This window comes from Lepidochelys olivacea, assembly GCF_965140295.1.
Source record: "Lepidochelys olivacea isolate rLepOli2 genome assembly, chromosome: 2".
NCBI lineage: Eukaryota > Metazoa > Chordata > Testudines > Cheloniidae > Lepidochelys > Lepidochelys olivacea.
Genome location: NC_140412.1, coordinates 198,540,592 through 198,557,704, shown reverse-complemented (window position 1 = coordinate 198,557,704; position 17,113 = coordinate 198,540,592). Strand labels below are relative to the sequence as shown.

Genomic DNA, 17,113 nt, shown 5'->3' with positions numbered 1-17,113 from the left:
TAGTCCATGCCGACTTGCAGATTTCCACTTTCAGTATTACAAATCTATCAGGAAGTCTGAGTTATCCTTAAGTTCAGAAAACGTATCAAGTCAATGTAAATATTACTTACTTGCAGAATTTAAATAATATTTTTTCAAATACTAGAACTGGTCCAGTGCTCCCCAGTATCGTAAGAGGTTGCCCAGCAAACAGAGAATAGGCAATCCCAGTTAATGAGGCTCCAAAGAGAGATTCTATTGCACTCTGTTTGGAGGGAAAAAAATTGCTGTGACACATTGCCTTTATGGTTAACATTTATCACCATGTTTTCACACTTACGATTTTATAAACCACCAACTTAGAAATAAAGTTAGGAATGAAAACAGTAAAACCAATATTGATATTGATGCTTTATACACATAAGTAACTTAACACAGCACTGAAATAACAGTACCATGGTCAAAAGATTTGGAATGCCTCACTCTTGAACAACTGTAAAGCTATCCATACCCATAAGAACAAGTTATTAATTCTGAAGGCTAAGGAGGAAAGCACACACCAACAATTTTAACAAACACAAGGTCTACCAAATGTGGTTAAAGAAAAAGAAAAACTGTCTTTCTCTGGAAGAAAGAAGATATTGCAGCATATCTGTATGAAAACTTGATACAGTGTGCTGTATCAAACCTGCACCAGGCAACCAAGCATTACAAAAGAAAAAATGTGAGTGGGTGTTACTGAACAATAATGGTTTACATATACATGACAATGAAAAGATGGAGTAGTAAGCCAGCATCCCACCTGGTAATGCATTTCTCTTTGTTAGGGTAAACTATTTATTTGTTTTTGTCCTAGAATTACATGCTTTACTAAAACACTTTCCTCTTAAAATAAATAAATAAAACGTTATAAACCACTACAAGAGAGAAAAAGCAGAGCTTTGGACCTAAAACACTGTTTAAGTTTTAAAAAATTACCTAAGCCAGTTAAAAAATAAAATATGAAAAGACATGAGTTTGACAAGAACATTCTTGACTTGCAATTTTTTAAAAAATGCTCTTCTGTAATTATTCATGCCCGAGAAAGCTAAAACTAAGCAAACATGATTTAAGCCCTAATTCAATAAGGCACTTAAACCTGGGCTGTGAATTGCTGAATTGGGGCAATAAAAGGAATTTTGCATGCTACACATAAAAAGATGATGTATTAATTTGACCTGTTGTTCAAGTGTTAACCTCAAACTAGTATTTTAGTTCAATCAATGCATTAACTTTGGGCTCTGAATCAGGATGGTGGCAGGGACAGGGAGTACTGTGAAGGTGACATTCTCTGGGAATGTGAGGGAGGGGTTTGAACACAAACTTTGTACCTTACAAAGTCAGCTACTGTGCTTCAACATACGTGCACAGTAACTAATTTATTATATTCATTGATGCACACCAAAGTATCTGAAGGCAGGAACAAGCCCGCAAATAGTCCCAGACAGCTAAAAAAAAGAAGGTATTTAAAATCAAATCTTAAAAAGGAACACATTTTCAAAGTTATGCATAAGAGGTACATGTACAAACCACGTTAATGTTTTTATGCCAACTGCCTGAAAACATACTTCCTAACTCTGGAGTAATAAAATTATGGCACAGTACAAGAATGTAATTTATTTCTGGAAGCAGATTTTGTACCAGCCAACGGCTTGTTAAAATTCTCCTGTTAATAAGGAAATATTCAAGTCACAGGCCTTCTTTGCAAAAAATAAAGTCCAGTTAAATAAGTACAAGTGTAAACAAGTACTACAATTCAAGTTTAAAGGTGTGCTCTGAAAAGCAGTATGGAGTTTTTTTGTATTTTGTATAATCAAAATCCTAAGATGTTTTAAGGAAAAATTTAAATACATCCTTATATTTTCCCTAAAAGAAAAAAAGTCATTTTCACAACAAAATTAAAAATAGAAAATACATTTAATAAATTATTTTAATTAACAGTCATTAGCTAATTCACATTGAAACACTGACTTTATACAATAGTGGATGTGACCATTTCCCCCTTTAGGAAAATTGCGAAGCCCTAGTAAGTAATTTAGTTAAAATGGCTATAGTCTGCAAACTATCCAATATGGCATTACCAAGATTAAAAAGATATTTCTCTATAGCCAAATTTGTTAAGGTTTAAAATGAAGAGTATTTTCTGTTTATAAACCTTGGTTATCTCCTCTTATTAAGAATATAAAGTAGTACACAATTAGTGAAAAAACATTTATATTTTGTCCATGGTTTAAATATACAATTCTGCTTCCTCTGCCAATGCATCATCAGCATTATCATCCACACAGGCCTACTACTCAAGGCCATTAAGCTTGGTTAGCTATCCACCTTGAGCCTCTGACTTATCCTAAGTAGGCCTACTGGGATGGTGCAGCTTTAGTGCTTACATTTTTTGAGCCAATTCTATTGTCCCTTTCCAAAAAGGCAATGAAAGCTCTTTTTCAATTCATGAAGCCATTCACCCAGTAAGGCAGGATAAACATTTTTACCTTAACTGTGCATCCTCTCCTGTTCACATTTTCCACAGCAATTACCTTTTGGGGAATGTCTGCCTTGGGGCAGGCTAATCAAGTGCTGTGGATAAACTCTTCAAATAAAAGTATGAATAAATGAGACAAATGCACACAGTCACTTGCCTCTGAAGATCTAAAAGCCTGGCCACTACCATTCTTTGTACTCACTATTCTGCCTTCTGTAGCTTCTCCCAGGAGCCCTCCAAAAGTGATTACAGGAGACATACAGGCACAGTATAGGAAAAGAATCGAGGCCAGGCACTGCAGGCTTAATGCATCCTTGAAGTCACTCAAGAAAAAAGGTGCTTTCCTTTTGATGTCAAGTATCAAACCACCAAAAAGCCTAAATAGGTGAGATGAAACTCGTCAAACTGTACACTAAAGGATTCTAGCTAGTTTAAAACTATGGGCTACACAAGATTGCCAATGCCGACTGCCAGCACAAAGTTAACAATTTCATAATCCAATTTAAAATACAACACAGATTAAAATGTAAACTAATTTAGTCAATTCCAATCCAGTTAATTGTATAAAAAAGTTACGTGGTTTATACTTAACTATATATTTTAAAATGCTGTTTAGCTATTTTGCATATAATGGGCTAGACACTGAAAAGACCCTGGCAAATCACTCTGCCCAAACAATGTTTTAAGAGGCCCAGATCTGAACGAAGTGGTCATCAAAACACGTAATAAGCACAAAAAGGATATTTAAAATCCAGCTTTTAGGACAGGGGTGGGCAAACTTTTTGGCCTGAGGGCCACATCTGGGAATAGAAATTGTACGGCAGGTCATGAATGCTCACAAAATTGGGTTTGGGGTACGGGAGGGGATGAGGGCTCTGGTTGGGGGTGCTAGTTCCGGGGTGGGGCCAGAAATTAGGAGTTCAGGCTCCCAGCGGCACTTACCTCAAGTGGCTCCTGGAAGCAGTGGTATGTCCCTTCTCCTGCTCCTACGTGGAGGCGCGGCCAGGTGGCTCTGCACGCTGCCCCATCTGCAGGCACTGCCCCTGCAGCTCCCATTGGAGCACTGGAGGGGGCCATTGGAGCCGGAGTGGGGCCATGCTGCAGCTTCCGGGGAGCCACGTGCTGCAGCCCCCGACCCTGCTCCCCGGCTGGAGCGCCGGAGCAGGGCAAGCCCCAGACCCTGTTCCCTAGCGGGAGCTCGCAGGCTGGCTTAAAACAGCCCGCGAGCCATATTTTGCCCACCCCTGGTATAGGACATAATACTGGAGCTGAAACCAAAGTCAGTTCATATGGTGACAGGTTCTCTATGGAAAAGTATCACTAAATTCATGCTGTTGAAAATTTATTTGCCTGTAGGATATTAACTCTTGAACCTCTATAGTTTTTTTCCAGCTGATCCAAACCTGCAATAAAATTTTAGTGAAGATTAAGATTGGTTAAGTCTTATCAGTTGTTTTTCTAATTTGTAGGCAATCCAATTTTTTAGCCAAGGATTTGAGTTTACTAAAATTTCCAGATAAGAAATGCAACTCATCTACAAGAATTTTCTTTGAATTTTTTGCAGGTCTAAAAATCACTACTTTGTCCATATTCCATTGGTATGAATCTTGTTATATGATGCTGCATATAATACTGACCTCTTCTTTTAAAGTTTCTTCTGTGGGGTCTAGAAAATAGTTTAGACATTGATTTGTACCTATGCAATATTTTAAATATCTAGCCCAATATAGACAATTTCCAAGTTGCTGCTACACTCATGATAAATGCATGCTTTATAATAGTTTAAAAATTAAAAATATATTTTGAAAATTTAGTCAGTTAAAGGAGGCATCCTCATACTATGAAATCCTTCACAAGTGTGTTGAGGAACATTGCCACAGGGTTGATAATGTTTTAAGCAGGACAACAATCATAGGCCAGAACCAATCACTTGAAAAGGAAAAAGGATGTGTTTTACCATGAATTTAAAAGATTTAAATGTATCATTCTACAAAATGGTAATCAGTATTAATGATTTATTGCTTGTATTTCTTTGTGATAACTAGTATTTAGGTAAGCAAACCCACCTTCCAGTCCTCCGTAGCTCAGGTCCAGCATGATGGCTCTCCTGTTTGAGAATCTCTCCTGTAGAAGTAGATCCATTTGGAAATTTAGGTATCTTCCTTTTCTCCTAGGTAAGGAAAGTACATTAAAACATTTTACTTTAGGGTCACCTTTTATTAATAAGCCTCTGATCAGGAAAAGTTTGCAAAGACCCAATACTTCCAAAATAAAATATTTTAATACAAGGTATTTGATAAATATTTACAATACAAATGTACAACATGATATGGATGATACTTGTAAATAAAGTTCCCAAAAGGCAACAGTATCTATGAATACACTTTGAATACACACGGCTTCTGAGGAGTGAATTCATAGCTCAATTAACAATACATTTTAATGGCAAGATACACACGATTCAGGTATAATAGTTATATCTAAAAATTATGTATGTATTATATACTGATTACATATATGCTATATCATGTGTGCATACACATGGTAATGTAAACACAAATGCACACACTCCACCTCATTATGCAGACAGCTTTGCTTTTTATATGGACATGTAAAAACTTTGCTCCTTGTACTCAGCAAGGTCCACCAACAGCACACAAATACCACAGGCTTCCTTTGTCTAACTCATATCCCACAACATCAACTCACCTACTTTCTTTGGAAACCAAAGCCCAGGCTGTAAGGAGCCCAAGGTTTTAACTTCACATTTCTTGATAAACAAGCTACATTTCCCCCTTTTAAATTTTGTCTTCTCTTTAAACCTCTCCAAGATTGTTACTACCTGACAGAGTATATGACCAGCCCCCCAAAAGGGGAGCCCCTGTCCCTCACTGTACCAGACCCTTGCTGCAGCAATTTCCCTCAACTATGAGAACTAATCAGGTTTTCTTTAGAGCACAATTTCCCACCCTAACACGCCTGTGGGGTGCAGCATAATAGCAGCACAAAACACTCTTTAGAGCAACAAGCAGAAGACCATGTTTGGGATTCAGATTCTCATTCCAAAAATAGCAGAATGCATTAATATTATCCATTTTTATTTTTCACATATAATTTACAGTGTTTTCATTTTCTAACCCAGATTTTCCCTACCTAAATTTGTATTTAATTTTTGTTTCCATTTTCCTTTGGAAAAACTGCAATAGTCTAGTTTATAATCATTAGATTCACATAACAGAACTTTTTATTATAAAAATACCAAAATACAATTTCAGAGTATTCAAGATTAGAGAAATTAATAAGATTGATTTCAAGCAAAAACAGAGGAGAGGAGATAAACAAGTTAACGTAATATAGCTAGTGTTATTTTACAGAGGTTCTAATCTTTCTCCCAAATTGAAAGGGGAAGGAGGGTACTGCTGCTCTAATAAATGTTAATTATTATTATAAGTTTTGGATTGCATTTGGAAATGTATTTTAGAAACATATCACAGACCACAATACTGTAAAAGGTCTTACCTGGGAAGGAACACTTTTTGGTGGCTCAATGCGTATAGATGGATCCCACTCTCCTGGAGGCAGGACAGTCACTTGGTCTAAAAATTCATCAATTCCTGATAACAGATCATTACGGTCTTTAGCTTTATAAGCAACATCGTGGAAAACCTTTATTGGGAAAAAAAATACACACACAAATGAATGCTGGGTAAGAGCAACCCCTTAGAGGGACACTTGAGTAAAAAAGTCATAGGCAAATCTTCCATGGGTCTCAACTCGGCTTTTACTTGTGCACTTGCAATTTTGCATGTAAACAGGTTTGTATAAGCCTTTTTCAAATATTAACAACTGTGTGTGTTGTTGGTGGGTTTTGCACATGCAAATTCTTTCATATATGTGCACAAGTGCTTCCATTCATAATCTTGTGCATATATATATGTAACTGTGGTTCCAAATATTTTTGAAGTGTTCTTGACTAAATAATATACAGTCTTGTTTATAACAATCAATACTTCGAAAAATCCATCTTTTCTTTACAATAGAATCATAGAATAGAATATCAGGGTTGGAAGGGACCTCAGGAGGTCATCTAGTCCAACCCCCTGCTCAAAAGCAGGACCCATACCCAATTAAATCATCCCAGCCAGGGCTTTGTCAAGCCTGACCTTAAAAACTTCTAAGGAAGGAGATTCCACCACCTCCCTAGGCAACGCATTCCAGTGTTTCACCACCCTCCTAGTAAAAAAGTTTTTCCTAATATCCAACCTAAACCTCCCCACTGCAACTTGAGACCATTACTCCTTGTCCTGTCCTCTTCCACCACTGAGAATAGTCTAGAACCATCCTCTCTGGAACTACCTCTCAGGTAGTTGAAAGCAGCTATCAAATCCCCCCTCATTCTTCTCTTCTGCAGACTAAACAATCCCAGTTCCCTCAGCCTCTCCTCATAACTCATGTGTTCCAGACCCCTAATCATTTTTGTTGCCCTTCGCTGGACTCTCTCCAATTTATCCACATCCTTCTTGTAATGTGGGGCCCAAAACTGGACACAGTACTCCAGATGAGGCCTCACCAATGTCGAATAGAGGGGGACGATCACGTCCCTCGATCTGCTTGCTATGCCCCTACTTATACATCCCAAAATGCCATTGGCCGTCTTGGCAACAAGGGCACACTGCTGACTCATATCCAGCTTCTCGTTCACTGTCACCCCTAGGTCTTTTTCCGCAGAACTGCTGCCTAGCCATTCGGTCCCTAGTCTGTAGCTGTGCATTGGGTTCTTCCGTCCTAAGTGCAGGACCCTGCACTTATCCTTATTGAACCTCATCAGATTTCTTTTGGCCCAATCCTCCAATTTGTCTAGGTCCCTCTGTATCCTATCCCTGCCCTCCAGCGTATCTACCACTCCTCCCAGTTTAGTATCATCTGCAAATTTGCTGAGAGTGCAATCCACACCATCCTCCAGATCATTTATGAAGATATTGAACAAAACCGGCCCCAGGACCGACCCCTGGGGCACTCCACTTGACACCGGCTGCCAACTAGACATGGAGCCATTGATCACTACCCGTTGAGCCCGACAATCTAGCCAACTTTCTACCCACCTTACAGTGCATTCATCCAGCCCTTACTTCCTTAACTTGCTGACAAGAATACTGTGGGAGACCGTGTCAAAAGCTTTGCTAAAGTCAAGATACAATACATCCACTGCTTTCCCTTCATCCACAGAACCAGTAATCTCATCATAGAAGGCGATTAGATTAGTCAGGTATGACCTTCCCTTGGTGAATCCATGCTGACTGTTCCTGATCACTTTCCTCTCATACAATACAAAACAATAGTTGTGCTGATTACTTTTTGCATTTCTCTCAGCATTTTACTGCACAGTCAGATCTCTCCATGGAGAATCAGAACCTCCTTAGTTTAGTCCCTGCTCTGCCACTGACTCATGGTGTGGGTCCAGATCCCCTTTCAAACAGTTTCCCTATGTACAAAATAGGGATTATACATTTTAGACGTCACCGGGATATTGTGAGGATTAATTCATTAAATGTTTGTAAATATTAAAATACCTCATCCTCACAACATTCAATAAATGAATTAGATTTACAACTACTGAACTCTGATTCAGTAACAGTTCAATGCACCACAGTCAGTTGTGTATGCCACCCCTGAATTAATACATTCAAGCTATTTAAAACTAACTCAATGTCAAAATATACATACTGATTAAATCAGGAACTTCATATTCATCCACTATATATATATATCCTTAAATTTCATGTATTCTGGGTGGCGTCTTACAAAAGTAGAAAGTACAGAGCCAAATCACCCTCTCTTTAAGGTTAATGGAACTTTTGCTTTTGCAAAAGAATCTCAGACTATATTCAGTTTCACAAACCAGTGAGTGACTATTTTAACTTGGGGTTTCTGGTTTCAAGTTAAACCAATACGGCTTAATTTAAAAAAACCTAATCACACTTTTCCTTTGGTGGAGTTTTACCCATTAAAAATGATAAGTTTAGTCAGTATTAGAAATTGTTTGCAGAGGCAGTTCCTAAAGAGCTGCCGTATGTACTGGAAGTTAATCCCTAGAAATGCAGGTCTTCAGAGGGAGAAAGAAATTATATAATTCTGGAATTTTTAAATATTCTATATTATTAAATGTTTTATATAATTCCTTTGCTAAACACCGATCAAGTCAATTTTTATTCCCAATAAGCCTTTATGTTCCTAAAAATACACACCTAAAACCAGAAGCCCTAATTAAATACCTTAACTTTAGAAATATTTCTGGATTAAAATTCAAAAGTTAAAATTGCTGTTACCCAAAGAGATGCTAACATTTCAGTTAACTTACTCTAATAGTAGTGAGAATTCAGTATTGAAACAATATCCAAATATGCTGTGGGAGGTGTCTTCTTTTGAATGAAAAATAAATGAGATCCTGATCCCCAGTTCTCTTTAAAGACCTCACAGCACTGCACAGAAGACTAGAAGTATTAATTCAAGTGTCTGGCAAAATTTCAACTTTGGCCATTACATTCTGCCCATCTAAAAATACCCATTCGGTGTTTGAGTTTTATACAACATTCTTAATTTTCTGTCCTGTACTACTGTGTCACATTACAATGTATTATTTAATAGTTGCCATCTTTCATGGCAAAAGTGGCTGTATTTAAGAGGTAGGTTAAAGATATATATATAGCTTGTATATCTTTTCGCAAGTACTTTTGGAATCGTTGTACAAGAAAGGCAAGGAATAAATTTAAATTGCTATTATACATCCATTCCTTGTTTCTGTGGATTGTGTCTTCATTGTTCTTTATATAAAGTTAGTTTGGTTGTGCCATGTATCTGTGAATTATAGGTTGTAAAGAGTTCATTAAGCACAGTCTGTGAGAACATGATTTTAGACTTCTGCAATGCAAATTTTTATTCAACACTCAGGTTTGCTTTCAATGGATTGTAAATATATACTACTTGCATCATCAGTCATAAGCGTTGCTATTGATCTTCCGATTTCATGGTATTGTGGTGCCTTGCCAGCTGGACCCAGTAACAGAAACAAGAACCTGTAGGAAAAATTAAGACAGGAGAGGAGACCAGGAGAGCTGAGTTATTTCAGCTTAAGCCTTTTGTAAAAAGCCAGCTGCTCAAACCAAATCTGAGGCTACTTGTTCAAATCATATATTAGAATTCATAATTTGTAGGCTCATAATTTTGGTACTGATAAAATGGATGATGTTTTAGCTACACAAATAGAACACAAAGATTTAAATTACTGTAATTTTGGAACTATTTCCTGTGAAAAATTAAAGCAGTGTTGCCATTTTTTAAAAAGAATTTTCAAAACCAGGTAATTCAGTTAGAATCATATTGCAAAGATTAGTAGGCCAATACTATTATGCAATAATTATATTGAAAACCATTAAGTTCAATTTTCCATGCTGTCCTTGTAAGAAAATTTCCAGACAAGTTCTTTGAAGAAACTGCAATTGCATTTTAGATATAAAAACTAAACCAAACATTCACAGGTTTTACCCTTCTCCAACAATAACCCAATGCACATATTTTTTTTCTGATGGCAGCTCTAAATGAATCTGATGAAAACATGCATCAAACGATTTAGTTCTATTGTGTCTGGCAGTGTGCTGTATAAATTAGTTCATAAAAAATTATCATGAAAATCATTTCACATAATCCCAACATCAGATTAGTCACATTTTTGTCTACCAAATGTATTTAATTTGCAATTTATCAAACTGCTTTCAACATTAAGTCCCAGCAGACACATCCTATTACAACAAAAATAGTAACCTGCCCTCCCCTGGCGGACCTCAAAATACTAATACAGGTAGATCCAACACACACTTCCTGTGCCAGTAGAGCTGAATTTCATCCTCAGTGATAAACACCAAAGTACTGAAAATTTTTCCCTTAAAGCCATACCATTGGTAGGGACTGGAGAAGAGAAGGATTATACCCATCCTTCACTTTGCATTTCCTAGCCACTAGAAAAAGAAAGGTGTAAATGTATTTCATTTTGGCAACAGATTTGCAAAAACTAACATCCGTATTCACAAGTAAAGACACATTAGAATATACACTCTAGAGATCACACAAGCAAATAAGTTTTCCACACTCTAGCTGTGTTTTCACAATACCGCACTCTACACAGAGTACTCATACTTCAAGACTCAATGGACTACGTCCATTGTCATGTTAACATTGGGTGTAAGTCTTCTTAGTCACACAGTTAAAATGGTGTAAGAAGAGGACCAGCAGCTCTGAGATCCACCCTTCCCACACCCACCTGTATTGTCAGTTTCAAACTTCGTAAATAGTTCTGAAGATATCGTCAAAATATCATCATTTTTTCAAGTTTTGGGAGGAGGTTTAGATGTCCCTCATTACACAAAACTGCAACAATTGCTTGCCGTGCAAGTCAGAGATTTAAGACAGAAAGACAGTTCCTGTCCCAATGAGTTCACAATCTAAACTCTGATCTATGCTCTGCTTTAACACTGAAGTGCTGTTACTTCATTGTGTGAGTAAATGCATGTTATTCAAGGATTTCTTTACCGTGTAGGAACAGGAACCTCTGTGAGACCTGAGAGAAGCACAGCAGGGGACAGTCTCACAAAAGCAATAATTGGTCTTTCCAAAAAATCTACTTCTCCCACCAACACGTTTGATGCTTCCGCTCCTGTGGGAATTTTCCTCATGAAGTTCATATCAACCTATAATATAGAGATTAAACAATTGCTTATTTCTTTACAATTCTTATTGATAATTCTACAAATAATTTTTAAAAACTAAAAAGAGTATTGATCAACTCTTGTTTTGATGAAAACAATATAAATGCAAAAGAAATATTTCACATGTACAGGAACAGAAAAGACAAGCATATGATGTGTATAAAATATGTCTGTCAGCGGTATTTTATTAGTATATTGTTTTTATTGTTACAAGTTAGAACTACTATTATTTATTATATTCTAAAAACTTTCAGCTACATAATCACTTTTTCACAGTAACTTCTCAGGACAGAAATATTTTCTCTATGGTAGGTGACATTACTTGACATCAAATAGACAAAACAATAACTAAGGAGAGTTCATGTAATTATATGTAGTTTCCAGAATGTAGTTATTTTACATTTTATAAATGGTATTTTAAATATTTTTAAAGGAATTAATAGCTTTAATATAATTATCATCCACAAAAAACAAACAGCTGAAATAGACTAAAGAAACTTACATTTCTGCATATAATTACAGAGGAACATTACAAAACTGTACAGCACATTGACTCTTTAGTTTACAAACAGATACACAAAAGGCACAAGAAACTAACACTAGTTACGTTGTTATCTAGAAAACTTACAGCTGGCCTCTTGAGTCCCACACCAAGTGTGCCACAACTACAGTGCCAGGAGGCTGACTCCTGCCCAACAGGAGACAAGGCAGGTGTACAGAAGGACAGGCCAAGCAAAAATGTAAAAACTGTGACAGAGTAGGAATAAATGGCACCTGCCATGATCAGATGAGAACTACTATGTAAATTAGCTTTGCTTCAGCACAATTATTAAATTTAATTTTGCAAACAGTTTATAACTATCTTTTACTGTACAGATTAGACTGAACAGGTGAATTTTATAGTAAGAATCCATAGTGATTCTTATAACCCAAAACATTTAAGTTACAAAAGATGGGAGAGGTTAACAGAAGTACACAAGGTTTACTTCCAGAAGCAACACAACTGATGCTCTTTATCCTTAAGATTTCCATGGCTTTTACAGAACAATGCATAAAAGCCCTTTTCTGAAAAGGGGCCTTAAGTCTCTAAAGTAAGAAAAACAGAAATTGAAAAATTTAAGCCACTTTATATGCAAAAACACCCATAACACTCATGTTTTGTAAAAACTTTTGCAGTGTATCAGACCTGAAAATATTATGTATTGCTCAATCAGCAAGTACAGTGGCTTCTTATGTCAAGTTACATGAAATACTGCACATGTGAAGTGGCAAAATTATCTAACAATAGTAAGCCCAGATGTACTGCAAAAGTAGCCAAAACATTTAATGGCTAATTAATTTTAATCTATACTGGATTCTGATACTGCTGTAGTTAACCCAAATTAAGGTAGAAATAGCAACCAGTTTGGCTACCATACTGTTACATAGCCCTACTTACTAATCATTGAGAAAATATGTAATGTCATTTACCTTACTGAAATCAACAGTGCTATTTTCTCTGCTTCCTCCTGTTCCATTACCTTTAACATCTCCACTTTTTCCAGCATCCAGATTTCCAGGTGCTGACTGTGGAGATGCTAGAAGCCCTAGATTTAAACAAAATACACACTTTGAAAATGGAGTTCACAGAAAATGGACCAACCAAGACACACACTATGCAAGAACTCAATGTGGCAGCTTGCTAAAAGCGAATGTGCAAGTTAATAAACAAAAGTGCCCCATATTAGTACCTCAAATTCAACATAAACAAGTTATTTTATTTTGGAAAACAATTAAAGTTTGTTTAAAATAGTTAAAAACAGCTGTTGCCTAAATGGTGGCCATTTGCAAAACAGTCAAGAAAAGAAAACAAGAGTGACTTTTGGGGGAAGAGGACAAATGTAAAAATTTTAATCCTCACCACCAGTGCTTTGTGGACAGAACCTACATGACAAAGGTTCCACACTCATACATCTGAATTAAAACAAAAACAAAAAAACAAAAACACACCCACCACACACTTTAGTGCATTATCAGAAGTTGATATTTGACTTAAAAAAATGAGACTCAGGTTTTGACCATATCAGGGTTAAGACACTAGCGGTCAGCCAAACTAGTGCAACTCTCTGGGTAAACTTATGTAAATGATCATACACATCAGTGAAGCTTAACCTGGTTTGAAGCAGTTTACCCTATGTATACTATGGCCCTGGTTAGACTATGATTTAGGAGTGTGATGTTAAACCACGTTAGCTAATGGATTCTAACATGTTTGAAATAATCTAGTAAAGACACAGCAACATATATTTTTATAGGGCTGTCAATTAATCATAGTTAACTCACGCAATTAACTCAAAAAAATTAATCGCGATCAATCGCGCTTATAACAGAATACCAAATGAAATATATTAAATATTTGTGGATATTTTTCTACATTTTCAATATTGATTTAAATTACAACACAGAATACTAAGTGCACAGTGCTCACTTTATTTTCTTATTACAAACATATGCACTGTAAAAATGATAAAAACAATGGTATTTTTCAATTCACCTCATACAAGTACTGAAGTGCAGTCTCTATCATGAAAGTGTAAATAAAAAATGTAGATTTTTTTTTGGTTACATAACTGTTCTCAAAAACAAAACACTGTAAAGCTTTAGAGCCTACAAATCCACTGAGTCCTACCTCTTATTCTGTCAATCGCTAAGACAAACAAGTTGGTTTACATTGACGGGAGATACTGCTGCCTGCTTCTTATTTACAATCTCATCTGGAAGTGAGAACAGGTGTTCGCATGGCACTTTTGTAGCCAGCATTGCAAGGTATTTACGTACCAGATATGCTAAACATTCGTATGCTCCTTCATGCTTCGGCCACCATTCCAAAGGACATGCTTCCACGCTGATGATGCTCGTTAATAAAATAATGTGTCAATTAAATTTGTGTCTTTACTCCTTGGGGGGAGCATTATGTCTCCTGCTCTGTTTTACCCACATTCTGCATATATTTCATGTTATAGAACTCTTGGATGATGACCCAGCACATGTTTGTTTTAAGAACACTTTCACAGCAGATTTGACAAAATGCAAAGAAGCTACCAATGTAAGATTTCTAAAGATAGCTACAGCACTCGACTCAAGGTTTAAGAATCTGTAGTGCCGTCTAAAATCTGAGAGGGACAAGGTGTGGAGCATGCTTTTAGACGTCTTAAAAGAGCAAAACTCTGATGCGGAAACTGCAGAACCCAAACCACAAAAAAGAAAATCAACCTTCTGCTGGTGGCATCTGGCTCAGATGATGAAAATGAACATGTGTCAGTCCGCACTGCTTTGGATTGTTATCAAGCAGAACCAATCATCAGCATGGAAGCATGTCCTCGGGAATGGTGGTTAAAGCATGAAGGGACATATGAATCTTTAGCGCATCTTGCATGTAAATATCTCGCAACGCCAGCTACAACGGTGCCATGTGAACACCTGTTCTCACTCTCAGGTGACACTGTAAACAAGAAGCAGGCAGCATTATCTCCTGCAAATTGTAACCAATCTTGTTTGTCTGAGTGATTGGCTGACCAAGAAGTAGCACTGAAGGGACTTGTAGGCGCTAAAGTTTTAGATTGTTTTATTTTTGAATGCCCCACCCTTTTTCTTTTTACATAATTCTACATTATAAGTTCAACTTCCATGGTAAAGAAATTGCACTACAGTACTTGTAGGAAGTGAATTGAAAAATAATTGTTTTGTTTTTTACAGTGCAAATATTTGTAATCAAAAATAAATATAAAGTGAGTACTCTACACCTTATATTGTGTTGTAATTAATATATTTGAAAATGTAGTAATCATCCTAAACTATTTAAATAAATGGTATTCTATTGTTGTTTAAACAAAAAATGAATTGCACAATTTTTTTTAATTGCGCGATTAATTTTTTTAATCGCTTGACAGCCCTAATATTTTAACATACGCTAAACTGAATGAGTTAAACCTGAGCCTTCCCTCTAGGCTTTAACTCAACCATCTTATGCCACACATTAAAGTATACATTGCCCTGCCTATACAATAAACACATTAGAATTCGTTAGCTAATATGTTCTAACATCACACCTTTAAGTCTCAGTCTAGCCAAGGCCTAAGACTTTGACTAAACTAGAAAAAGCTTTGGAGTATAAATAGTTCATGTTAGCTAAGCCTGATCTAAACACAACCATTTGCCTAGTCAATTCAGGCCTAAACTCCTTATAAGTTTATCATTTGGCATTTTTACCTGTTTCACTTTTTTTCCAGAGACAGCCGAATTCTAAAAATCTGATCCTATATAGCTATTCCAAAGAAGAGTCAGAACCAAAAGTTCTATCATCATTTAGCGGTAAGACTGCAAATTCTCATTCTTCCATTTTATAAACATTTAAGACATTCTAATAAAACAAAAACAATGATATTAAATAGGCTTTAATTTTCTTTGTGAAACCTGTACTGTGCTAGCAATTAACTACTACTATAAATGCCAATCTCAGCCAACTAAAATGGCAAAATCACATTCTTCCCTTTTGTTCTGCAATATATATTATTCACCAAAAAGGAGATAACTCATAACCCATCAATCCAACCCATGAATCACATTTAGTAGAAAAAACTCAATTTTTTAGGGAGGGTTTATAAAACTGAAACAGGGATGCAATATACCTGCTATGTGGAGAAAATAGGAAGTCTACATCTTAGTACATGAGAGGAAAAAACAAAACCTGTTCAGGTAAATACAGAAAGGCCAAATTCATGCCCTCTTCTCTTTTTCATCAATGCCCCAATGCAGATTTTTCATGGCAAGAAATCAATTAATCCCTAAAACTGATACATAGCAGAGTAGGAGGAAGGTGGGGAAATAATCTCACAGGCCACACTCCCTTGTCCTATCCAGAGTATCTGTAATATGTAAATTCTGTGGGTGTTCAGGGCCAGAGCAAGGGACAAAAGTTACTTGACTGCAACCTTCCCAAGTTCACAGAACTGGTACTCTGAATTTGATTCACTGAGGTGCACACATAAACAGTAACTGTAAATTGCCATTTTGCCCATTTCTCAGTTTTGGCATTAGGATAATATTGATCTTTTTATGATTTGAAGTCAGAATTTCTCCAATTATTTACAGCCCAGGTTCAAAAAGTCTTAGTGCTAATACAGAAATCCCTATCCCGTTCAAATACAAAGGATTATTAGATTTTGCTTTTTCACAATCTTACTAAAAGTACAGAAGCAAACTCAATTTAAAAATACTGTCAGAAAGATTCCAGCATTCTAAAGTGGCAACAAAAATGGAAGCATTTCCATAAAATTTTTCATAGTTTTTCTGCTGTTTTTAAAATCAACCAGTGCTAGAAAACACATAATAAAAATAAATTGGTTTCTTGTGGCTTAAGCAACATAATTAAATTATGCTGCATTCACAAACTATATCACAAGCTCAATATTGAAGAGTCCATCAGCATGTCTACATACATTTTCCTCCATTTAAAAAAAAAAATAGTTTGGGCTCAAATGTCCCAAATTATTTGCCTAGGACCAAGTGTTTCGCTTAAGTTTAATTTATATTTTGCATACAGTAGAACCTCAGTGTTACGAACACCTCGGGAATGGAGGTTGTTAGTAACTCTGAAATGTTCATAACTCTGAACAAAACCTTATGGTTGTTCTTTCAAAACTTGACAGCTGAACACTTACTTAATACAGCTTTGAAATATTACTATGCAGAAGAAAAATACTGCTTTCCCTTTTGTGTACTTCCAGTTCCAAATGAAGTGTGCGATTGACTGGTCAGTTCGTTACTCTGGTGTTTGTAATTCTGAGGTAATTCTGTATTTCCAATTCAAAAGGACTCT

General features: G+C 36.3%; 1 protein-coding gene across 4 annotated transcripts in view; it reads right to left on the bottom strand.

The window, feature by feature from the left end:
* Nucleotides 1–17,113, bottom strand: part of SLC4A7 (solute carrier family 4 member 7) — a 160,151-nt gene that overhangs the window by 27,588 nt on the left and 115,450 nt on the right. For 2 of the 4 annotated variants that reach the window (XM_084619516.1, XM_084619517.1), the window contains exons 7-14: nt 12,727–12,842; nt 11,885–11,944; nt 11,081–11,238; nt 9,483–9,570; nt 6,017–6,163; nt 4,564–4,667; nt 2,700–2,874; nt 111–244 (exon numbers count right to left, since the gene is read on the bottom strand). In XM_084619516.1, coding sequence (XP_084475642.1) covers nt 111–244; nt 2,700–2,874; nt 4,564–4,667; nt 6,017–6,163; nt 9,483–9,570; nt 11,081–11,238; nt 11,885–11,944; nt 12,727–12,842 — 982 coding nt within the window. The remainder of the gene's footprint in view (nt 1–110; nt 245–2,699; nt 2,875–4,563; nt 4,668–6,016; nt 6,164–9,482; nt 9,571–11,080; nt 11,239–11,884; nt 11,945–12,726; nt 12,843–17,113) is intronic. The other 2 variants (XM_084619519.1, XM_084619518.1) reach the window with 1 other exon arrangement.